General features: G+C 39.2%; 3 protein-coding genes across 3 annotated transcripts; all 3 read left to right on the forward strand.

Moving 5' to 3' along the window:
- The first annotated feature begins 3,566 nt into the window (after positions 1-3,566).
- On the forward strand, positions 3,567-12,229 carry ptgdsa (prostaglandin D2 synthase a). The gene is made up of 7 exons (XM_074690812.1): positions 3,567-3,612; positions 3,740-3,872; positions 8,588-8,727; positions 8,806-8,882; positions 11,442-11,552; positions 11,670-11,771; positions 11,905-12,229. The coding sequence occupies exons 2-7, from the start codon at positions 3,780-3,782 to the stop codon at positions 11,931-11,933; spliced, it is 552 nt and encodes a 183-aa protein (XP_074546913.1). The 5' UTR covers positions 3,567-3,612; positions 3,740-3,779; the 3' UTR covers positions 11,934-12,229.
- Positions 12,230-12,417: 188 nt separating this feature from the next.
- On the forward strand, positions 12,418-13,911 carry LOC141805536 (protein AMBP-like). The gene is made up of 6 exons (XM_074690638.1): positions 12,418-12,867; positions 12,979-13,124; positions 13,198-13,274; positions 13,374-13,493; positions 13,599-13,700; positions 13,792-13,911. Exons 1-6 carry the CDS (start codon positions 12,748-12,750, stop codon positions 13,863-13,865), a joined length of 639 nt encoding a protein of 212 aa, XP_074546739.1. The 5' UTR covers positions 12,418-12,747; the 3' UTR covers positions 13,866-13,911.
- Positions 13,912-17,458: 3,547 nt separating this feature from the next.
- LOC141805535 (protein AMBP-like) lies at positions 17,459-24,499 on the forward strand. The gene is made up of 10 exons (XM_074690637.1): positions 17,459-17,614; positions 19,194-19,336; positions 21,421-21,497; positions 21,581-21,697; positions 21,859-21,960; positions 22,918-22,973; positions 23,413-23,500; positions 23,628-23,795; positions 23,978-24,157; positions 24,268-24,499. The coding sequence occupies exons 1-10, from the start codon at positions 17,495-17,497 to the stop codon at positions 24,291-24,293; spliced, it is 1,077 nt and encodes a 358-aa protein (XP_074546738.1). The 5' UTR covers positions 17,459-17,494; the 3' UTR covers positions 24,294-24,499.
- Positions 24,500-25,123: the final 624 nt, after the last annotated feature.

Consider the following 25,123-nt stretch of genomic DNA (forward strand, 5'->3'; position numbering starts at 1 on the left):
CAGCAGATACAGCAGATTGAGCAGCACAAGCACATCATGGTAGTTCACGATGACTGTAACAACAGTACTGTTGTCCTGTCGTATGCCAGCGCGTGAGGCGGAGTGTGACATCAGTGTTTCCACTGAAAACGCCGGCTCACTTTTTACACGGCAACGGTGCCGGGAGCGTTTCAGAAAAATCTCACTCTGGAGGCTGTTTTCAAAAGTTTGGGTTTTAGGTCGGCTGAAACACAACAAATCTTTTGCGTTTCACCCTAAAACCGTTGTCGTGTAAATGGCCACTAAGTTTAATGATGATTGACAGCTGCTGTTCTTCCAGATTCTGTTCGGGAATAGCAAGGTATGTCAGGAGGGAGTGGCAGAAGGGATTAAACTCAAAAGAAAAAAAAGAAAAAAAAACTTTTGTTTGGCTCTGCTCAGATTCTCTACTGCGCAGACTCTGGCAGCACGATGGCGGTGCCTCTGTTAGGCGTGTTTTGGCTTCATAAACCATAGACTGGTAAAAGATTGGGGCACGCTTTCCACTCTATGTACAGTCTGTAGGCAAAACTTGAAGTTTAATAACTTAAAAAAAGGAGTTATGAGAAACATTAATCTCTGCACAGTGTGTGCCAATGAAGAAACAAAACTGTTTTAACCCAGGCTGTAAAAACAATAGTATTGATGTAAATATGGTCTTTTTTAAATAGGTGTATATAGTTTCTGGCTCTCCTGTAGCCGGCCTCAGGCTGGATGAACTGCAATTTTTAACACTTCAGAATAGGCTTCTTGTTGCAGGACCAGAGGTTTGCGCTTGGTTTCCATGTATTTTTAACGTTTCTCAAAATATATGGGTCAAGCTGTTCAATTTGGGTCACTCTGTGCTGTTTGCCCTGTCACTAGGTGAAATCTATTGCTTTACACATATGATAGCTAGATTTTGATCAAAATGGACTCATACATTTTGAACTCCCATTGTAAAAAAATAAATAAATAAAAGGAGAAAGGTCTTTTTGTGGAAGTGTCATGACAAAAACTAACTTAAATTCACATGGAGGCAGGTCTGAACTTGTTTCAACTTGTTTCCAAAATTTACAAATACACGTTAATGATCAACTACAAATCAGGCTAAAAGAAGGGTAAGTACATTAAACTTTGTCAATACAGCTGCATTTAATCATTGACGTTGACTCTAAATGTAGCCAGTTGCCAACTTAACGTAGCTGAATTAGAAGGACTACACTTCTTAGAGGTTTAACAAAAACTTTTATTTTCCAAATCACACTTTAAATCTGATTTTTTTTCCTCTTCACACAGCATTAAATGCATCATTTTTCTTTGTCTGATTTATTTTTTAGTTAGCTTCTTAAACCATCAAACTTGTGTGATTTTTATTAGTCCATTCATTTGCTTAAGGACAATAATCCATGATGGGATCTCTAGACCCAGAAACCCAGAGTAAAGAGTTTCCCTCTCACTTTCAGAAGTTTCTGTTTGGCTCCTCTTCCACAGGAATGACTCATGTATCCTGTCCCAACTTGAGATTATTGTGATTAGCATTTCATGCAGTAGTTGTACAAACATGCCTCTCAAACCTTAATACAAGCCAGGATTTATGATGTTACTCTTCCCAGAAGTTGTGGAAAAACCCTGAAGAACAATACAAAGTTTTTTGTTTGTTTGTTGGTTTCCTTGTTTTGTTTTTTTTTTTAATCTGAACCTTTATTTGTTCATTCTTCAACATCACTGTACTTTAAATGTGTAAGACCCCTATTTCTTTTTATATCAGTTAAAAAAAAACAGTCTGCAATTACCTTTGAAAGTATGATGTACAGCAGTTGAGAGTATATTTCATTTATAATTTAGTATAGAATAGAATAGAATAGAATAGAATAGAATAGAATAGAATAGAATAGAATAGAACTTAATTGTCATTGTAGCAAGTACAACAAAATTGAAGACACAGCAGCAATCAAGAAAACAAAAGTAAGAAAGTGTATAGAAAGTGCAAAAAGGTCCATAAGAAAATAGATGATGACAGCTTGTCCATCATTGTCCAGTTCAGCCAGCCTCCACCTCCACAGGGTCCAGGACTGAGCTTCTTCAGCAGTCTGTTCAGTCTCTGTCTCCCTGATCCTGCCTGCTCACAGCAGGTAAAGCTCTTCCAATGTGGTGTTGGTGTCTGATGTTAGCTCTGTTAGCCATGTCTGTGAATAGCATGATGCTACTCTGCCCTCTGGTATTCCCTCTGTGGCTGGGTTAGCACAGCTAGCTCGTCCATCTTATTGGAAATAGATCTTACGTTCCCAATAATGATGAATGGAAGGACAGGTCCATGTCGTCACTTCTTAGCTCACACCTGAGAACCAGCAACTCGTCCTCACCTTCTTCTCCTCACCTTGTGGGAAGACATCAGGCCTTGCACCAGTTAGCATTGACATGCTACAAGCTGATTTCACATGTAAACTATGCAGCCATAGTTACATGTAGGATCTCCAGACAAACACAGGAGCAAAAGAAGTAAAAATATCACTGAAGACACAAAAAGTTTGGTGTCCATGACCAACAAATGAGCCATAAAAAGTAATGATCCACTCCAAATACAAAGATGACGAAAAAGAGAGGAAAAAATTACAAGAAAGGGAAAAAGAAGAGAGAGCTGCTGCAAAAGGCAGCTATAGCCAACAGGGAAGCGCCTAGCAAACCTTACAATTTACCAGTATGCTCGTACTTTTAAAACATTTTCACAGTGAGACTCTCATAAATCAGCTGGATGCAGAACTTGGACATGGAAGTACGCAATTTTTAGGGCTGTGGCACCAATTACCCTACTGTTTTAAGTCCATCTTAATTTTTCCTTGTTGAATTGATTTGTGGGGGTCTGTGAGGCCTGGTGGGAGTTTACGTCTAATATGGAGCCACCCAGTTTGCCGAGTCGGGCAAAACATCTCTGCAGCCTGTGCCTCTTTTGTCAATAAATTGGGCTCTCTTTGAGTTTTAGGCTAACTAAAAAGAAAATTCTGTTAATTTGAGTAAATTAGTTTATTTAATCAATTCAACAATCAGTTAATGATCTATAGATAATTTATTGAAACCATGTCAAATGTGAAATACAGCTAGAAGAGAGAAATTCATCAACATTTTTGTTCATAGGTTAAAGGGTTTTGAAGTTGTAGGCACTTAAATTTGCACAATTCACCAAAAACAGCAACCGATTGATAAATCTGTTCCAAATTTCACTCAAAGTTATCATGTATGATTAGAGTGTTGGCTAAATATATCTATATGAAATATTTTACCATAATATTGTTTACATTAGATTTTGATGCAGTAACTTAAATAGATTTATTTTGTTTTTACCCATGAGGAGGCCTGAGAAGCTTTGAAAAGAAGAAGAAAAAAAATGCTTCTTTATTTTTCTCCTGACATGTGATAACCTGTTGTGAAAATGTGCATGCTTGTGTCTTCTGCACATGATTGAGTTGATGCAGAGCAACCACAAGCCCCATGATACGTATATAATCCTGCACGTAGAGGAAGGTGAAGTCTGAGTTGGGCTTGTTTTGGAGCCACACATCTCCAACACTTGGCCACTGTTCCCCTGCTCCCTGGCAGTGATTGGCTGACGACCAGGTGGGTGGGTCAGCAGAAAAGCAAACATTGCCACAGGCTTTGCCACTCTGTACCTGTGTGTGTGCAGCCTTCAGTTCACTTCAGGCGCAGGTTGGATACCCTCTGTCTCTCTGTCTTTGCTTTTTAGAGTCCAACCAGGTTTTTCCTTTTTGAGGACCACGGCAGACATGAGGACCACTGTGGTTACTGTTGTCATGGTGATGTGCGGGATGATGGTGCACGCTGACGTGAAGCCGCAGAAAGACTTCAACTTGCAGAGGGTAACACACACACACACACACACACACACACACACACACACACACACACACACACACACACACACACATTCAGATTTTTGTATTGTTCATCTGGTGATGTCAGATTTTGGGAAGCCCTGTGTTTGATATGTGATAAAAACTGTGTGTTTGAGAGTGTGTCATCATGAATGAGACTCAGTGCAGGGGCCAAATTTTCTGAGTGTTATCACTGTTCAAGGACAGCTTCAAGTTTGTGACTTGAAACAAACAAATCTTGAGTCATCCCGAGGGGTTAAGAGAGGTCATTCTGACATTCCCAGATTGAATACAACTCTCCAAAATGAGGATGGTCCTCACCTGTTTTTGGTTGTAGAGGCAAAGCTTCAACAAGAGCCTCCAGGCATCTATGGAAGCCTCAAGCAGTCATACATAAATATATTTTAAATGTTGTGTTTTTCTGAGATTACTATTGAATTTTATTTTTTTTCTTGAGCTCTTAAAGGCTGTGTAATGTTTTCTGTGCAAATGTGACGTACAGAATGTGACGTACAGAATGTGACGTACAGAATGTGACGTATGAGATCGGCATGAGAGAATACGTGAGGTGTCCGTTGGTTTCCATTCCTGAACTTCAGGGGGCAGTGTATCACAAACATACGTCTACCAGAGTACTAAATGAGAGTCGAAGAAGTTTGCATTTGCCTACATCATAACATATCTGTCCCAGAGGTTTTTCCAGATTCTTTTAATTGATTCCTCCTTTCTGCCGAAAGTGGCCGTAATTTCACATTATGAATCACTTACCACTCGGTTATCACAGTGATCTCTGTGTGAAGAGTCATACAGATGCCTGTATTCTGCACTTCAACCACTGGGAGATCCTGTTCTACCGCCATCTTGTCCGTACGTCTCTGTCCTGCAGGTCAGAAATTTTCAGCGTGAAAGGGGGGCGTAGGTGCAAAAATCAAGTCACGCACGAAGCCGCACAGACCCTGCAGATGCGTCAAGCATAAATCAGCCTTAACTCAACATCAGACAGTCTTACTTCAAATTCACAGAGTCACAAAAGCCAGTCTGATGTTCTCTTTTCAAAATTGTCACAAATGTACGGTGGCCAAGAAGTGCAAACCAAAACTACAAACTCTGAGATACCTTCACAAACTTTAAAACAAATGTAAACTTTACGAAACATTTTTACTAAAGGACTAAACAAATTTACAAGATACAAAACACTTTTACAAGTCCTGAAAAAAATCTACGAGGTCAGAGTTTTGAAGAGAAGGCAATGTGCTATGCGCCAGATGTGACCTCGAAGTGATTCCTTGAGGGGTCACTTAGTTTGTGTTGACAGAGAGTGTTGAGGAAAGACATGGAGGTGTGAGATTTATGAAGTTTATAAGAGTTGAAAAAAGTTAATGGTGAGTGCATCATGTTTGCTCCATTCTGGAATTTTTAAATGACATGAAAGAAACAGAGGGACGAAGCGCCCAGGGAACATTCCATAGAACGTCCACACAAAAAAAGCAAAATCGTTTTTTTGGGCTGAGGTGGGTTTCATAGAATGAACAAAAAATAATGCAGTCACAGTAAACTTTTGATAAACTCTCATAAACTCTGTTAATCTGACGCAGCCCTGTCTTTCCTCAGCACCTTCCATCAACACCAACTACCTGACCCCTCAAGTAATCACTCATTGCTCATTAGTACATTCCCTTTATGTCAAAATTCTGACTTTCTAAATTTGTTTTGTCCTTTGTAAAAGTGTTTTGCATCTTGTAAATTATTTCATTTTAATTGCAAAAGTGTTTTGTAAAATGTATTTCAAGCTTTATCATTACAGTTTGCACTTCTAAGCCACCGTACAAATGATCCTGTTATTATGAAAAAACAGCCTCATTTTATCAAGATAATGCAATTAGTTTATCTCTTGTAGTAAATCTGTTTTGTTGTTCCAAGATAAATTGAGAACTCAAACTACAGAGTAATCAAATGTATGGATGTATGTCCACTGTGGGCCACCATAGATTTCCACTTCTTTCTCTGCATTTACCCACAGATCCTGGAGCAGCTCAAAGGAAAAAAACAGTTTAAAGCTTACATGAAGAAAATGCTCTCATTTTTATAAAGTCAGCTTGTTTACAGTCTTTATATTTATTACACACAGGAGGGAGTGCTGCGGTCAACCCAGATGTTTACATCATAGCTTAAATACAGCATGTTTGTTTTCCCTACTTTGGACATTTAGGCTAAAAATGTAGATGCCAAAAATACATTTGAGCACACACAACAGCCACAACCGGCTCGATTTTATTAGTGTTTAGGAATAGATTCACTGGCATAAGGACAAAATATCATTCTGTTGTGTCATTGAGCTCTACTATTATTTTATTAAGTGCTACAAACCATTACTCAGCTGCACATTTTAAAACAACGTAACCCTCAACGCCACCTTGAAGGGGCCGTGAGGAGTTTGAAAGTGATTTTGAACAAGTTTCACCTCTAGATATATGCCTGACCGTAATCCACACTTTAAAATGAGATTATCAGCGCTAACATTTCAGGTTACAGGTTATTTCAAAATGCTATGTCTTAGCTTCCTGATAGGGTCGAGCAGGACCAGATTGATTTACGTCACGTCTAAGTCTCTATGACAACACCACGCCAGCTGATGAAGTTCAGTAGTGAGAAGAGAGATCTGTGTTTTTCTTTGCTGAAAACTATTTCTGTGATTAATTTTGTAGTGATGGTGGACACTGGAGCCTAACTGTCAGACAGAAAAAGGACAGAAGAGCAGAAGAAAAATGAACAGGAGAGAGATAGAGCACAAGCTAAAGGCTAAAAGACATAAACTGTTAGTGCTAATGTTGATTCCAACCCACAGTCAGCAGTTATTCTGCAGTGGTCTGTTCAAACTTGAGAGTCTATCAATAAAAAGAAGAGTGAGGTTACGATAGCTCTGATTGGTAGATGACTGGCAGGACATAACCAGGATTTGCTGTTTACAATCGTACGTTACGGACACATTTTAGAGCACCAGACGACTGTAAGCAGCACTGAATAAAGCCGGCTACTAAACTACGGTACAAACTTATAACGTTTGCTCGTTGTCATATTTCAAACTGTAGCGCTCTGTAACTATACTGATAAATCCCCATAGACTGTATAAAACTTGGGCGAAGCAGCCGCAGCGTCACCCATATGTTCCTGAAACAGAAAATGAAGCCAATCTGTGGACACAGCCACATTCCATATGACGCCAGCTGTGAGTTTTTCTTCGAGCAGCAACAGGGCACCCAGCGGTCACATGAACTGAGCTGTGCCTCTGATTGGAAGTCAAACAACCCTTATAACTTCTAAACCGCAGAGATAGAAAAGAAAGATCACTCCCTGTATAGTGTGTGCCAATAGTGAAATCAGCATTTCAGACCCAAGCTGTTTTTTGAACCAGGCTGTAAATATGTTTTTTTTTTTATTGCTGTAAAGTCTGTTTTTATGGCTGGGTGTGTATGTGACTTCAGGTCGTTTTGCAACCAGCCTCAAGCGGATTCTCAACGAACAGCTACTTTTAGAACTTCCTGCATAGGCTAACCTCAACACAGTCGAAGCAGAGGTCTGTCTAACATGAGTCTGGTTCTGTCCGAGGTTTCTGCCCATTAAAGGGAAGTTGTTCCTTGCCATTGTAACTTGCTAAATGCTGCAAAGTCCTGTACTCATGGTGGATTAAGATGAGATAAGACTCTTTATCTTGTCTTGACGTTGGGTTTCTGCTAAGAAATTTTATTAACATTTACGGGTCTAGACCTGTAAATGTTTTTGTAAAGTGTCTCGAGATAATGTTTGTTGTGATTTGGCGCTATACAAATAAAGATTGATTGATTGATTGATTGATTGATAGGCTTCATTTTTACTGATGTTGCCCCTTGTAAATACCTTACCTTATTGTGTTGTATCTGGTAAAAAAGTTGTCTTAAACGAAGACAATTTGACTGAAAAACAAGATATAATCTTCATTCATTTCCAAAACAAACACACACCTTGTTAGGTGACATCTTCACGACAGTGTGCAGGAGACTCTGTGCCAAAAGGTGGTGCCAAAGTCTGATAAAAACAGATCCTCCTTACAAAGGTCTTTAAAAACTGTCCTCACAAAACCTGCAGCCGAGAACAGTTCCCAATTTCTGTTTCAGTTTGAGCAATCTAAGTAACATCTGACCACTACTTTTAAGGAAACCAATGAACTCAATTCCCCCCCGTCTTGGGATCTCACAGTATTAAAGAAGAAAGTTCTTTTTTTCTCGGTGCCCTTGTCTGCTAATATTTTGCGCTCCATGCACACTACCATCTGTAGTGGGTGGGACTGGGTAGTGGTGGGGGGGTTAATGGTTGGGATCTACTATCTATGTTATGTTAACATTGCCAAATTTCTTAGAAAAATAATCAATAAGTAATTGATCATGAAAGTACACCTGTGCATTCATCTAAAGGTTTTTTTTTTGTTTGTTGTTTTTTGTTTGTGTTTGTGTAATATAAACCACTGGGCTCTGGTTGGGCGAAGTATTTCCCTGGTTGATGCTCATGTAAAGGACAAAAACTGGCTTGCTGTACTTTTTTATGGCATTTTAATGTGTGAGAGATATTTTCAGATTAAAAGAACAGGTGAAACACTTTCATAAAGAATGTTTAGTAGATAAATAAAGGCTCATTCTGTCATTTTAACTGCCTGTTTGTGTATCCAGTTTGCAGGGAGGTGGTACCGGGTGGGACTGGCCTACGATTCTCCCAAATTTGCCCCCTTCAGATCACAAGTGAAGGCCTCCATGGGCATGATCACACCTCTGCCCAACGGCAATGTCAACCTCACAATGTGGGATGCCACGTGAGTATTTTTCTATCCTGCAGAATAAGCAAGTTCAGACGTGATGAATACAGCCTGTGTTTCCTCTGTGTGCTTCAGACCTGTAGGCTGCATCAGTCGGCTGTATCAATATGAGAAGACCAACACACCTGGACAGTTCACCTACTTTAGTACACGTAAGTCTACAAATATTTGACCTGGATCATGTGACAACACACATACAATGAATGCTGTCCTCAGTTTCTGTGGCCAGGTCAGATTTTCCTGGGAGAACATGAATCCATAGATATCCTTTAGACCTGAAGTTTCTTAGGTGACACTTCACCAGGTGATAAAGTTTAGCAGTCAGGTCTTACTTGAGTCATCCAAGTAAGACAGAAGCACTGTGAACACCCCCCGACTACTGCCTTGCTCAGTTTCTGAGTGGCCATGAATAAGTGTGTGGAAATAAATTCAAGACTCCAGAGCTCTGATCCCTGTTCTCCAGATTACCATACCCTAATTTGAGAGACAGTACCCTCTGGTGGCAAAATATAGTAAGTGAGGCAACCAACTAACCCTGTTCTCCCCTATATTCATGGTGAGGATTTTTTTTTTCTTCTCCATTAGCTCATTGAAAATGCTGTCCGAATCACAAATACTTTATTACCAAAAATTGCCTTCATAGGGTATGTATTTGAACGAACTAGTCCTAGGTTTTTTTCTCAGATCAACTCCAAACTTTCCATGTGTTTACTACAGACATTGAAGATTAATAATAATAACTGGATTGTTATATTTTTTGGGGGTGTGGCCACAAATGACCCCCAAAGTTGACCATTTTGCCGTTTTTTTCACATCTTAATAACTCTACTGTACAAAGTTGGCTCAGGACCCAAAGTTCACTGTCACATTCTGATTCCATTTCTATCATTATTTGCGTTAACATAAATGCTCCATAGCGCCACCAAGGGGCTCAAAAATGTTTCAACCCCCACTACTTTGAGCTACAGGTCTGAAATTTGGTAGGCATAACAAGCATGCCTAGACCTACCAAAAAGTCTATTGTGACCATAGTCAATTCAGAACAGGAAGTTCGCTATTTGGATGCAAACATCAGATTTTGACGATTTTTAGCCTCAGACTAAATGGAGCAATTCCTGGGTTTTTTATCAGATCAACTTCCACCTTGCCTTGTGTACACTGCACACACTGATAATTATATATTCCAAACTGATTTTTGCTACGTCAGTGGGCGTGGCCACTAATGACTGCCAAAGTTGACCATTTTAACTGGTTCATGAAACCCTTAATAGCTCTCTAGTACAGTGTTGGATCAGGGCCAAAATGCACACAAAGGGTCAGTGTTACAGCCTGAGTGCATTTCTATTACTGCTTGAACTAACATAAATGCCCCAGAAGGACATGCTCCAGTTGGCAAGCCTTGGGCGAACGCATGTGGCGGCTAGCACACGCTCCGACTGGCGCGCACAGGGCGAGGGCCCGTTCATCGCTGCTTGCAGCTTTGATTGAAAATGCTATCCGAGTCACAAATACTTTATTGATCCTTGAGGAAAAATTACCTTTTAGTTTCATCCCTCCTAAGAAACAGCAAGACTGTTTATGACTGACTGATCCTGGGACAGATCCTCAGATAAACAAGATGAGCCGTCCCACTTTTTGGGACCCTACCGTAGGTAGGGGGGGTGGAGCTACAACACTGCAGACCACTGATTGGTTGAAAGAATGGTCACTTCCTGTGAGACAGTGGCTGCTGTATTTCCCCTGGCAGCACACAGCCTTCTCTGAAACAAAGTTTGATTATCCTTTGAGCCACATGCCAATCACATAGAAGACAAAATGCTTGATGTCTCCCATTGTTGCTTTTTGTTTACTGTGTTGTTTTTTCTTCTTCGTTGGATTTATTGGCAGGGGACACTGTGTCGCACTGCTATAGCGTTGCGCTATTATTTAACTGATGCGACTGCTGGCATCCAGCTTACATGCCACCTACCACAAGGGGGCACAGTTGGCTGTGGAAACGCGAACAGGGCCAGGCTTAACCGATCCAACCCATACTGATCTAAACTGGACTGCTTGGTGGAAACAAACCCAAAGAGTACAAGAGGGAGGAAGAAGCTAATACCAGACTATGCTTCTGTTTGGGGAGTGGGGTGGGGCACAGTGTAGGTTTAGGGGAAAAAAAAACCTAAGCATATAATAAACCATTACAACAAAACTCAAAGACTTGCACATGTAGGGAAGGGTGTTGGGAAGGGCACAGACACTGAGGGGTGCACGCAGGCCTCACTTGGGCTCTTGCATCGACACTAAGAGGACTGCACCGAAACGATGGAGAGAAGGGGATGTGAGCTTAGAGAATCAAGTCTCAGTGTATTGTATTGGGCTTAAAGTTGCAGGCAGGTGTAGTCATGATGTAACATGTTTTATTTATGCTTTAAAAATGTGATACATTTCAATTACATGCAATAAATTTTAATTTTGGTTAACTGTAAAAATGACTGTCTCCTTTTACAACTATGTCCATCTGGTATTGATCCCTTTATGTAAAATGTTTTTTGTTTTACAATTTCACCTTCAGTAAAGTTGGTTTTAAAACAAAGCAGAAACTTTTTTTCTAAGATTTGAGAATTTAAGCGTTCTGTACATGACTTCTCACTCGTTCTGTTAGTTTTCACTCTGGTTGAGTTGACACCAAAGATTTTTTCTTTCCACGGTGTTGTGTTTTGTTTCAGGCCACAACATGGTGAAAGACATCACAGTGGTGGGCACAAACTACACCGACTACGCTCTGGTTCTCAAACACAAAGTCTTTAACAGGGAGTACACACAGGTGGCGCTTTACGGTAAGACACAGAAACATGATTACCTACTTTTTTTTTTTTTTCTTGCATGACCAAATAAGCATGTGAGCTGCAGCAGTGTGTGTGTGTGTGTGTGTGTGTGTATGTGTGTGTGTGCAGGTCGTTCTCAGACTGTGAGAAATAACATCATTCAGAAGTTTAAAGCCTTCGCCTTGGGCAGAGGATTCCCGGCAGAGTCTATTCTGACTCCGCCTCCTGCAGGTAAAGAAGCAGTACTGCATGTTTATCAGTCCTTCACTCTGTCTCTGCTTTGTGGTATTAAAGTGTTGTGTTCATGCTGATAATGGCGAGTGCATAATGACCCTCAATCCTTGTTATATTTTCTGACCAACAGAGAATTGCCCACCCTCAGGATCTGGATGAGCAGTGAGCTTCTTTTCATGCTGAAATTGTGACATTAAATGGATTACTTTGGGGTGATTTAAATCTGTATTTTTACATGGTATAGGCTATCTGGTGTAGCTGGAGAAAGGTGGAAATGAACTGTGATGTTCTGCTGCAGCTGTGTACTCTCCTCTTAACTGTTCTCTGGGTGTTTGCTGTTAAGCTGTTACTGTGAACACTTCATCATGTGGCTAAAAACAATCATAATCTGCAAATTATCATGTCTTCTGTGGTGCTTTACATTATCTTCACTTATTTTACCCAATCACCAAACAATAAACACTTTTCACTGTGGTGGCTTGTGTTTTGTTTCCAGTTTACAAAGTCATTGAAATAAAGTTGGATAAAAAGCTTTTTCCAGCTTGTGCTGTCATATCATTGTTTTTTCTCAATCTGACCAGCAGAGGGCAGGGCCTACTCACCTGTGATTTCTGACAAAGTGATGCCTTCACGTCCAGCTAGTGCTAACTAATGCTAAAGCAAACTACCTTTATATATGCATGTGATTTTACGTCAGGTTTAGATTTTCACTGATCTAATTTAATGTTTCAGACAGTCTCAACCTTCCTCTCTTTATTTATCAGCTCTAACATGACTTGACCTCTTGTTTGTTTTAGCTCCAGATTCTGAAGTCCAATGATTCATTGCTAAACACTGTAAACAAACACGCAATCACATGGACACCACACTGGAAAAGACATTGAGAACTTTGCTCTGTGAGTTTGGTGGGGATTTTTTCCTGTAGTGTTGTGAAAGAAGAAGTGTCAGTTTGACCCTGAGTGTGGCTTACAGGATGCAGAGAGTACTAAGTTTGTTGGCTTTACTGACTCTGGGGTCAATCTGGACTCTGGAGGCTGACCCTGTGCGGTCAGAACCTCTTGTAGCAACACAAGAGAGCTTTGATGTAGGCCAGGTAAGAAATATGACTCTGTAAAACCTTCACTGTAACATTAAAGGGTAAGAAACCCTTAAAGGATCCAAACACCTTGCTGTACTGTACATTAACTCTTTGTTGTCCTTTCAGTTCATGGGGAGGTGGTATGAGGTAGCTGTGGTCTCTTCCTGCCCTCACTACATGCAGCGCAAGAGGGGAAGCTCTGCTGTGGTCACAGTGGAGCTGCAGCACAATTCCTCAGAGGGAAACTTCACAATGAAGTCTACCAGCTTCAGGTCAGACTTACATTCTTGTAAACACACAGATTTTAGTATTCAGTGTAACATGGGTTTTCATGTGTGTCTGTAGGAACGGTTCATGTCAGCAGACAGCCACTGATTATAGTCTGACAGACACCCCCGGACGATTCTTCCACCATGTTGCAAGTAGGCCTATATACATTTATTATTTTTTTATATAATGTTGAATGAAAAATTTGTTAGCCTGGTATGTGCAGTTTATTGTAAACTCTTTCTTATCTACAGGGTTTGGTGCAGATGTGGATTCATTTGTAGTTCATACCAACTATGATGATTTTGCAATGATCCTTCAGCTGAGCATAGAGAAACCATCAGGAAATAAAACCATCATTGCCAAGCTTTATGGTGAGTGACAGTTATTCTTCTATATAATTCCTGATTTCACCTCTCCCTTTTTTTTCTTCTTTCAATAAAGAAATCACGTCCATTATTTGGTATTTTGGCCTCCAGGTCGAGCCATGATGGTTGGTTCTGCTGTGTTGGACAATTTCAAATCACTGGTCAGACAATATGGGATGAGAGATGAGGATATCATCATGAACCAAAGCAAAGGTACAAACGCTTACAGGTGTAAAGCTGGTATAATAATAATAATAATAATAATAATAATAATAATAATAATAATATATAAATGTCTCGTAAGGTGAGTGTGTTCAAGTTGAGAAGGTGACAAAACCCATCATGACTCAGCCTCAGACCACCTGTGGTTCCTGTTGAAGAAGAGGATGCTGGGATTTTTTCACATTATGGTGGTTAAAGTGAGTATATGATAACAGTGTTGTAGAATTATGATTCTCTTTTGCATTCTTGTGTTTCCTTTTCTCCTGTTTAAGACACACTATATTGGCAGTTTGGCATTTCTGCCACATTTTTTTCAGATGCTCTTACAGGCTTTAAGTCATGGTGTTAAGTGTAGGTAAATATCAACATGGGGGAAAAAAAACTCTAAGAAATTGACTCAATAATAAAGACTTCTTTACTTTTTCAGGTTGGAGATAATTTGGAACAACAAAAGAGGACAGCATTATAAAAATCTTAATATTACTGTGTCATCCAAATAATTGTGTATTGTAAAATAAATAAATGAATAAAACTTTTTTAAAGTATAAAATAACACTGTTAAGTCAATGCTGAAAATTTTTATTTAATTATTTTTATGCATTACAGAAATGTTTGTATGTGAAATAATATATATAAAAGTGAAATATTAAAAAGGTAAAAGCAGCATAAAAAAAAACATGAAAAAATATTTTACTGGCCCTTAAACTGTAATATAGTTTTACAATTTTGCTTCTTTGTTTCTCAAATAATAGTTGTAAAACTTAGAGGATTGTGGCACCAACCTCAAAGATATATATATATATATATATATATATATATATATATATATATATATATATATATATAATTTTATCTTTGAGGTTGGTGCCAGAATCCTCTAAGTTTTACAACTATTATTTGAGAAACAAAGAAGCAAAATTGTAAAACTATATTACAGTTTAAGGGCCAGTAAAATATTTTTTCATGTTTTTTTTTATGCTGCTTTTACCTTTTTAATATTTCACTTTTTATCAAACACACCATTTAAAAACACACACACACACACACACACACACACTCACACACACACACACACACACACACACACACACACACACACACACACACACACACACAAAACACCTCAAACGGTATTTTCTGTGATGTTAATTGATTAACTCTACCCCGGTTCATCATTCATATGTAAGATGAACTGTTGCTGATGCTAGAATGTGCTTAATGACTCGGATTCGTTCAATAAAAGATCCATTTAAAAGATTTGTTCACGGAATTATTGGCTCCTTGGCTGTAGCCTCACCTGTGTTGTCCGATTATCAAAGTGACGCAGTTCATCGATCAGTTCACTTCTCCTTTCCTCTCTTCTCTCTGAAGCAGGTGAGTGAATCCTTTTGAGAACTAGAAGCTGAACGAACTGTACACTTTTTGGGAGTTATTGTGATTTTAATTGTCTACAGAGCGAACAGCAGGCTGGGATGAAGATTTGGGTTAAAGAAAGTAATAATAGAGCTGCACTGTGGTAGTTAGCGCTGACGCTACATAACATGAAGGTGACGAGTTGATTGTTGCTCGTTCTTCCCGTTCCACGGTCCAAAAACAGGCTCAGCAGGTTGCCCTCAGGTGTGAGTGTGCGCGTGAAAGGTTGTCTGTCCCTGTGTGGAGACCAGTCCAGAGTGTACCCCGCCCCTCACCCGAAGACAGGTGACCCTGAACAGGATAAAAAGCACGGGATGGATGATTATTGAGACTGAGTATAAGGAAATTACTTCAGATTACGTTGAATTTTTCTTTAAGTGAACGGATAAGATCTGTCTTAACCGAAATAAAAATAATACAATTATAAAACTCAAACCCACAGGTGCAGAGTGAGATTTCGCATGTTGTTTTCTGGTTAGCTTTTAACCAAAACCCATTAATTTAGATTTTGAAAATTAATTATTCTTATTATGTATACGGCAAACACAGGCCAATTTCTAACCACCATCATCTGATAAAAGTTTAGTCTGATGAGCTGTCCTGACTGTCTGCCTGTGACTCACTCCGTTGTGTTGGTTTTGTGGACGATTCTCTCAGAATGAACGGCTCCTTTTTTAGTTTGTGAAACTAAACCTCAGCCTCAGCCAGCCACTCCTGTTTCTATTGTAAACAGAATTTAAAAAACAAACCCTACTTTAGTGACTCTCTGTACTCTCTGAGTCCAACTGAACAATTCTAATGTTTCAGAAGAACGATTTGGTTGAGTCAATCGACCCAACCAAAAGGTGAACTAAACAAGATTAGTGATAAGGACACCTGTCTGCTCTACTGAGCTCAGACTCAGTAATTGTGTGAATGGATTAACTCACTAACCAGAGTTTCTTTCTAGGCCAGTCTGCGAATCATAATATATTTATCGTCCACAGAAATTAGTAGCATTAAGGATTACACTTCCTGAAATAGCAATAGGCCTAATTACATTACTGCCATCTACGAGGTAGCACTGCGTCACTGCTGTTTGTTTGTCCTCTGTAAGTGATCAATAAGTTGTTTATGAGCCACAAGTGGTGGATAAAGTTGGTAATTTGCCAAAATGCAAGACCAATCATGGATGCTGGGACGAAGTGTGACCTCAGATGTCTGAGAGTGGGATTATTTGCTTGTTTTAAACACAGCAACAAAGAGATTCCTGGGTGAGGCGATACTTTATCTCATGATTTTCTAAAATCTAGTGTAATATTGAAAAAATGATAGTGTAAAATTTGATAAAATATCTGCACTATGAAATATAACAAATGTATTCTGTAAATATATTTCATATTTCTTATATATATATATATATATATATATATATATATATATATATATATATATATATATATATATATATGTGTGTGTGTGTGTGTGTGTGTGTGTGTGTGTGTTGCATATTTTGTGCTAAGTCGATGTTTATATATTTTTGTTTACTTACGCTTAAGATGAATTCTTTATCCCTTTCTTTTATACTGTTTTTCTTTGATATTTATCAGACTCAAAATATGGACCTTGAGAGTGAAATTTTGTGCCATGTCCAAGAGTGTGCTAGTATGACAATAAAGCTTCTCGAATCTTGAGTCATGGGCCAGCAACAGTTGCAAAATGTGGATTTTTTTTTTTTCATTCTGTTTTAGGCATTATGTGAGAGGTCACAGAGCTACTGACATGAAATGACCTCTTATATACCCTGGGAATACAATAAAGCTTATTCATGTCAAATAGGGAATAAAATATTAATCAGCTGAATTTTTGTCAAGTTCATTGTCTTCTTCAGGTAAAATGCCTTAAGTGGTACCAGACATTAAAATGGACAAGGAATTCAAGATAAAAAGGTGGTCTAATAATTTTTCCATGGCAGTATATCAAACAGCCCCAAGCCGTGAGTCTTGGTGACATCTTAATTTAGATATACTGTATATGTAAATCTGACTCCAAAAAAAGGTCCTTAAGGACATGAAGCCAACTTTAAACACAACCAATGCTTCACAGTTTTTGCTCGCCCCCTCTCAGATGATCACTTTCATTGATTTGTCTGAAGTCCAGTGTCCCAGGCCTGTGAGAGCTCAGAGTGAGACACTGAGAGGAGGAACTTTGCTCTCTCACATGTTTGTTTTTAGCTTGGCAGATGAAATGAATGCGGGGGCTGCTGCTCACAAAACAGGTCAATGCTCCGCCCAGAGGAATGGTCAAAAAAATTAGTCATAGAGATGACCCTGTCCTCATTTACAGTGTCTCAGACTCGAGCCTCCTCACAGACGAGTGGACGGGCTGAAAGGATGCAGAAACCTGTGGCTCTGGTAGTCCTGCTGGTCCTGGGGGTCACTTGGACCATTCAGGGGCTTCCTGTACTCCCAGAACCCCTTTTCCCCTCGCAGGAGAACTTTGATCTGACCCAGGTGGGTGGATTACTGCAGTCCTACGCATTATTTCTTCTTTCATTGCATTCAATACTTTGTGTAACACTTGAGACTGGACAAAACAAATAGGTCGAGACATAAAAAATGTACTTTAAAAAATGTTGTTTTCAACCTTTTGTTTCACGTCATGCTCTTTTGCTGAAACGCTGGGCATTTCAACATAATTATATACATTATTATATACTTTATACTGTGTGGTGAGCTTTATGTCTTAATGTAATGAATGAGAGCTGATGTGTGTTTTTAATCTCCATCTCTGTGATGACAAACATAATTCAAACCTTTCAAGATAGTGATTCCAAGTATATTTTAACAAGTACAGTAAAGCTGTTATTCTTTCTAAAAATCCATACCAAAGGGTTTTCTACAGCAAGATTGACGCTTCTTACTTTAATACACCTTATAATGTCAAACTTCAGATTTAAAATGCATCCGGAAAGTTCTCACAGTGCTTTACTTTTTCCACATTGTGTTATGTTACAGTCTTGTTGGAGCCAGATTTGTAACAATGACCCAAAATGTGACAACTAACAAGTTGTTATATTTTGGGTCGTTGTTTCATGAGAAGGGCTCTAGCAAGACTTATTCCAAAATGGATTTTTTTTTCCGAGAGAATTCTACACACAACACTCCATAAAGACAATGTGAAAAACATCACATGTATATAAGTAATCACAGCCATTTCTCAATCCTTTCTTGATGCACCGTCAGCAGAATTTACAGCCTCAAGTTTGTTTGAATATGATGCCTCAGGCTTGGCTCACCTCTCTTTGGGCAGTTTGGCCCATTCCCCTTTGCAGCGCCTCTCAGCTCCATCAGGTTGGATGGACAGTGTTGGTGCACAGCCATTTACAAATCTCTCCAGAGATGTTGGATCAGATTCAAGTCTGGGCTCTGGCTGGGCCCCTCAGACCCCTTTTCCACCAAGCTGGTTCCAGGGCTAGTTTGGAGCTAGAGCCAGACTTAGCACCAGTTCTTTGGTTTTCCACAGACTAAGCACCGGTTGCTGGCTCTCAAATTGGTGCTTGGCAAGCACCAACTCTTTGCTGGGCCAGCAGAAAGAACCACGTTACATCAGGGACTATGGGCTTACTTCAGGGGGTGGGGGCGGGATTATTGACCAACCAAAGCAGAGTAAAAACACGGAAGAGCGCCATTTTTAAAAAGACGAGTTTGGGGTAAGCAAAACAACAGAAGAAGAAGATAGGTTAATAAGCTGGCACCAGTTTGTGGAAAAGCAAACGGTTCTTAACCGGGTCACACTTGAACTAGCACCAGCTTGGTGGAAAAGGGGTATCAAAGACCTTACAGAGTCGTCCTGAAGCCTCTCCTTTGCTATCCTAGCTGTGGTCTTAGGGCTGTTGTCCTGCTGAAAGATGAACTGTTGTTGGGGCGTTGTGTGCAGAATTTTGAGAAACAATGAATTTATTCAATTTTAGAATGAGGTTGAAACAAAACAAAATGTGGAGAAAGTGAAGTGGTGTAAGAACTTTCTGGATGCACTGTCCACCTGTTGTGCTGGCTGTATAAACCATCTCATGTTGTGTCTTTCTCGCAGTTCTTGGGAACCTGGCATGATGTTGCTGTAGCGAGTACATGTCCCCACATGAGGCAGCACAGGGGAGACGCAGCGATTGGTAAAATGGTTTTGGAGAGTGGCACCACTGAGGGCAAAATAAAGGCCACTCGCACCGCTCTCAGGTTTGTTAGAAGGACAAGCATCTCAGATAAACACAGGATGTACGCAAACACAGCATCTCTTTTTATTGTGACACTTTTTAGCCAGATACCATTATAAAGAAGTAGTTGAATACATTAGAATGCATACAGCTTAATACTTGTTGGGGTAAATAAATAGCTGACACAACAAACACATTTTAGATATGTTTATCATCAAACAGATATCAGACTTTCATATCAACTCTACCAAAGTGAGAAAAATGACAAACATTGATAAGTGTTGGCAGGTTTTATAATGACATAAAAAGAATCACGTTTAAAATTTATTTACAGTTTATGTTGTCCTGACACAGGCTATTGGCAACAATGGAACTATGGCTAAGCCACGCCCCCTTCAATCACTTGGACAAACATCATCAGCATCTTAGACAACACAATGGAGGATCAGCATTGGTCATGACAAAAATATAACATCCCTTTAACCATCTTTACCAAGAGTGTGTCTCTGTTAGTTTGGAGCTATAGTTTTTACACTAAATCATTCAGCAGAACATATGACAACCTTTGTTATCTCAGCTATTACAGATAGCCAGTGAGTTAAAAACTTTTTACCCCTTTTAAAATGTTACTTTTTATACATAAAGCCACCCAGTAGAATAAAATATGCACAATAACTATTATTTTTACATTGTTTTGGTACTGCTATTTCCATCACACTTTTACTTGAGTTTGACTGAAGGACTTTTTTGCAGATTATTCAAAGATAACTTTATAATTCTTTACAGCAAAGTCACAATCTGCTGCTTCAGATACCATGCCAGCTTACTTTAGAGCAGATGGAGACACCCTTCTTCATTTTATCATTCACACAGAGCTGATGTTGTGCTCTACTGCACAACCTTATCAGACAAAGACACTTTTCTCCATTAAAGTTAGGGATGGGTACCTTTCACTCTTGAAACGATATGGTACCAATGCCTGGTACCTGGCAATTGGTACCAGTACTTAACGGTACCTATTTTCAGTACTTTTTTGTGTTTATGTGGTAAAATATCAGTTTGTTCAGTAATAAAGTATATATATTTTCTTCAATTAAAATATTCATTCTTCAGTATATTAACTTGTTATGCTGTGTTCATGTCCATTATGGAAAATCACCTACTCTTCCACTCCCTCACAGTCACATGAATGCATTTAGGTACCTAAACATGGAACCTTTTGATTTTACATGAATCGGTACTGGGTACTTTTGACAGTATTTGGTCGGTACTTATAAAAGTACCTAATTCAGTACCCATCCCTATTTAGAGTATGTTTTGGGAAAAGGTTAAAATTACACTCTGTGGCCCAGTCTCTTGGGATACCTTGTGGTACATGTACCCAATGACGACAGTTTGACCATTTTTAAACTTAAAATCTCGGACAAACCTCATAAAACCAAAGTAAAACTGACTTTTTTTGTAATTTTCCTCAATGGATGTCCGGGCAGAGAGTGTCTGAGTGTGCAGGACTGGCTCTAGGCACTGTGATTGGCTTATTGTGTTAGAGTGCAGGATTTAGCCAAAGGTCAACTGGTTAACCAGTGAGTTAAAAACATTTTACCCCCTTTAAAAGATGACTTTTTATAGATTAAGCCACCCAGTAAAATAAAATAAGCACAATATTTTTTTTTTTTCTCATTTTGGGACTGATACTTCTATCATACTTTTACTTGAGATAGATAGATAGATAGATAGATAGATAGATAGATAGATAGATAGATAGATAGATAGATAGATAGATAGATAGATAGATAGATAGATAGATAGATAGATAGATAGATAGAATACTTTATTCATCCCCGAAGGGAAACTCATGAGTGATTGAAGGACTTTTTGCACATTATCAAGTGATTTTATTTTGCCACTTTTGATGGATCTTGTGCATTCATCCATCATCCATCTTCTCCGAAGGGATGTTCTGATTTTTAATTGCTGTATCTAAACCAGTGACTTACAGTGGACCTAAGTTACCAAATCGGATCTATTCCTGCAAACCTTAAGTCCAAATGTTTCACATCACTCTTGTTTTGCCCTAACACTGTATTGTCCTTTGTGTATGTGCAGACATGGGACATGCAGGGAAATGTCTGGGGACTATGAGCTGACCTCCATACCAGGACGCTTCTTCTACCACATTAGCAGTACGTCTCTGCTCCTCTGCGTCTCCCTCTGCGTCATCCAGAAGTTTGAACAGGTCTGACTTTTCTGTCTGTCGTATTATCAGGGTGGGCCTCAGACGTGGATGCCTATGTGGTTCACACAAACTACAACGAGTACGCCATCATGATCATGGTCAAAAAGAAATCATCAGGGGACACGAGCACCTCAGTCAAACTCTACAGTGAGTGGACACTTTGGATACCTTCTCTGTTCAGGACGTTTGTTCAGAGTTCATCTCGAGTGTTAGGTTTCCACACTGGATTGAGTTTTATTTTGTTTACAGATAATGAATTTGACATGAAAGGTTATGACAATTAAAAAAGAGATTTATTTCCTCTTCAGGTCGAACCAAGTCTGTGAGAGACACGGTGCTGGAAGACTTCAAACGTCTGGTCAGAGAACAAGGAATGGGTGAAGACACAATCGTCATCAAGCAGGACAAAGGTACAGCAAAGATGCACACACTCCACTTGAGTTTCATTTTAATCCACAAAGTTAAACTGTTGCACAGAGAATTTCAAATGTTTGCTCCTTTTCCAGTCTTGTCTCCAGCTGGACCTGCAGCAGCATGTTGTTACGGCTGGCTCAAACACCGAACATAATAATGGAGAAAACACAGGGGTTTAAGGTTTTAAGATTTTAGTTTATCAGCAGTTCAACAGAAAGTACCTGAAAACCAGGGGAAAAACACTGCTGAGCTGCTGCTGTGTAGGTGGAAGAAGAGAGAGTGATTAATTAAGAGGCCTTGCCTAAATAGACCCAACCTGATTGTCTGCAGGGGCTGACAAACAGGTGACAGGTGAGAAAAACAAAAAAAACACCAGAGAGCGCAGTTGAACAAAAACAGTGATGTAACTATGTAGAAAAATACAAACCCTAGAGTAGTCATATTTGATAACTCAATAAAAAATAGTGGTAACCATCTTGACTTCAAAGCAGGACTTTACTGTGAAGGAAGAAAGTATTGTCTATGCGGTCATGAATGCAGATATGTGACCTTTAAAAGCTAAATATCAAACTTTTCCACAGAAGTGTCAAACCCTGGGCTAAATGTTCTCTTCAGAAGATAAAAACTGGATCTTATCTTAGTTTTGTCACAATATCCTACTTAGAGACAGTTGTATCCTAGGTTGGTATTTGGGTTTTGTTAATAACATTTGTTACGAATAGGAGCTCCTCAAATAAAAACTGTAACAAACTAAAAAACTTACACTCAGATCAACACGTCTGCAACAAGATTTTTGCTGTGACCAACAGTTTTTTGTGCCATACCCACAAGGAGGTGTGAGCATTTTATTGACAAGAAATATGAATGTACAGGTTTTAGAAATTTAGAAATTTAGAGATGATCATGTTGATTAATAAATACAACCACTGATTTCTTCACTCCTGTCTCTGTAGGTGACTGTGTTCCTGGAGAACAGGTGGAACAACCAGAACCTCACGTTCAGTCTCAGGTACTAAATGTGTAGCTAGTTATTCCATCTAAATTTTCTCACCTTGCATCATCAGAAATTGTTGGGTGTTTTTTTTTTGTTCTTTTTTGTTTGTTTGTTTGTTTGTTTGTTTTTTTATTTTTATTTTTATTTTATTTTTTGTTGAATTTTTTTTTTTTAATTGTATATTTGTTTTGGGTTTTTTTTCTAAATTATGGAAATAGATTCAGTGGAATAGATTTTATTTATTTATTTATTTACTTTTTTTGTAATATGAATCCCACCCTGACTAAAAGCAGATGCAATTTCTTTTTAAGCTACCAGTGTTAGCTACAGATTGATATTGAAATCATTCATATTGGAAAAATAAATAATGTACTGACTTGTTAAAAACATCAAGTTCAAAATGGTTTCATAGCTCTTCGTGTCTTACTGAGTATGTTTTGTTTTGATGATGCAGAGGAAGAGGAGGAACATGGAGCCTGCCGTGCAGCTTGAAGAGCCAGAGGGTTCTGGTGATGCCATGTCTGCTCCCTTCAATTCATCTGGTGAGTGATCAGTCCGTAAGAACTGAGGAAGTTTTACAGAGGATATGAGATCCTGATCCTGATCCTGATCCTGCTGCACCCACAGAGTGACTGTTCTCTGGTTCTAACTCTCTGTCTCTGTCCACAGAGGCCTGTAGAGAAGGTCCAGACCCAGGACCCTGTTTCGGGCTGATGCCACGTTACTTCTACAACTCCTCCTCAATGAGCTGTCAGCAGTTCAACTATGGAGGCTGTATGGGAAACCAGAACAACTTTGAGAACGAGCGAAACTGTCTGCAGAGATGTCGCACTGAGGGTGAGAAGTGATGTGCATCAGTATTTTCTCATCCATTGTATCACCGCCTGTGTCAGTCCAAGATTAAGTGTGTTTGCTGTGCATGGACCAAGATAAATTTGTTGCTAAAATGTGATAAAGGAAAAAAACTAGAAAACCCTGAAACTCTTGTAAATATAAACCCCATTGGTGTTCCTCCTTAGCGGCGTGCCGTCTGCCCATGGATGCCAAGCCCTGCACAGGTCACCCCCAGATCTGGGCCTTTGACTCCTCTGCTGGTCTGTGTGTGGCCTACAAAGTGGGCTTCTGCCAGAACAACGGCAACAAGTTTTACAGCAAGGCAGAGTGTGAGGAGTACTGCGGCGTGGCCAACGCTGCTGATGGTGAGAATGTTAACTGAAACAGACACATCCCACAAACGCCTGTTTGGTTTTTCCTTCATGCATCTCTGTAAACTCACTAAAGTGTTTGATGTATTTTTGTTTGTTTGCAGACACAGAGTTCCTGAAGGCAAACTGAGGGACATTTGAACACATCGATGCTTACCTGCATTCAATGATGTTGTTTCATTGCAAAAGAAGGGTTTATCAATTGATTGTTGCTTTACCCTGATGCTTTACTTGGTTTGCTTGTAATCTGGTGAGTATTTGATGTCAGGATTGAAGTCCTTTGAACCAGCTCTTACAAAATATGAAAAATTGTACCACGAAAACCAATAAACTACAACACACTCTCGTTCTTGTTTTGTGTCGTATTTTTACTTTACATTCATGATTTATGATGATCCCTGCCACTTCTGCTTATGCAGCTGCTCCATGGTGTTTTAAGATTCTTTCTAAGAATCTAGACATGCTGAAAATTGGGAGAATTATTTATGAATTAAAAAAGAGAAATTATCCTGACTTCATCCCAGCTACAGTGGGGGAAATAAGTATTGAACGCGTCAACTTTTTTCTCATCACGTTTATTTCCAAAGCTGCAATTCAGACGAAATTTCTACCAGACATTGGTATTAACTCAAATAGTCCACACATGAAAAGTAAACACAATGTTCAGGTCCATAAATAATGATTATGTGGAATTAAGTACAATAACACTGGAAAAAAGTATTGAACACACCATGGAAAGGCTGTATACTTTGGCAAGGAAATGCACCATACCACCTGAAATCTGTCAGTAATTATTACTTGAACTTCCAATTAGTGCAAACCAACATCAGCTGGGCTAGAGCAAATTGATGATCCTATAAAAAAAAAGGTCATTTTTTCACCAAGCAGTTGACTACGACACACCTCATGATGGGTAAAGGCAAGGAGCTCTCTGAAGACATTCACAACCTGATTGTTGCT

Source organism: Halichoeres trimaculatus, unplaced genomic scaffold, assembly GCF_033239565.1.
Source record: "Halichoeres trimaculatus isolate MK-OKI-2021-1 unplaced genomic scaffold, fHalTri1.1 fHalTri1_scaffold_16, whole genome shotgun sequence".
NCBI lineage: Eukaryota > Metazoa > Chordata > Actinopteri > Labriformes > Labridae > Halichoeres > Halichoeres trimaculatus.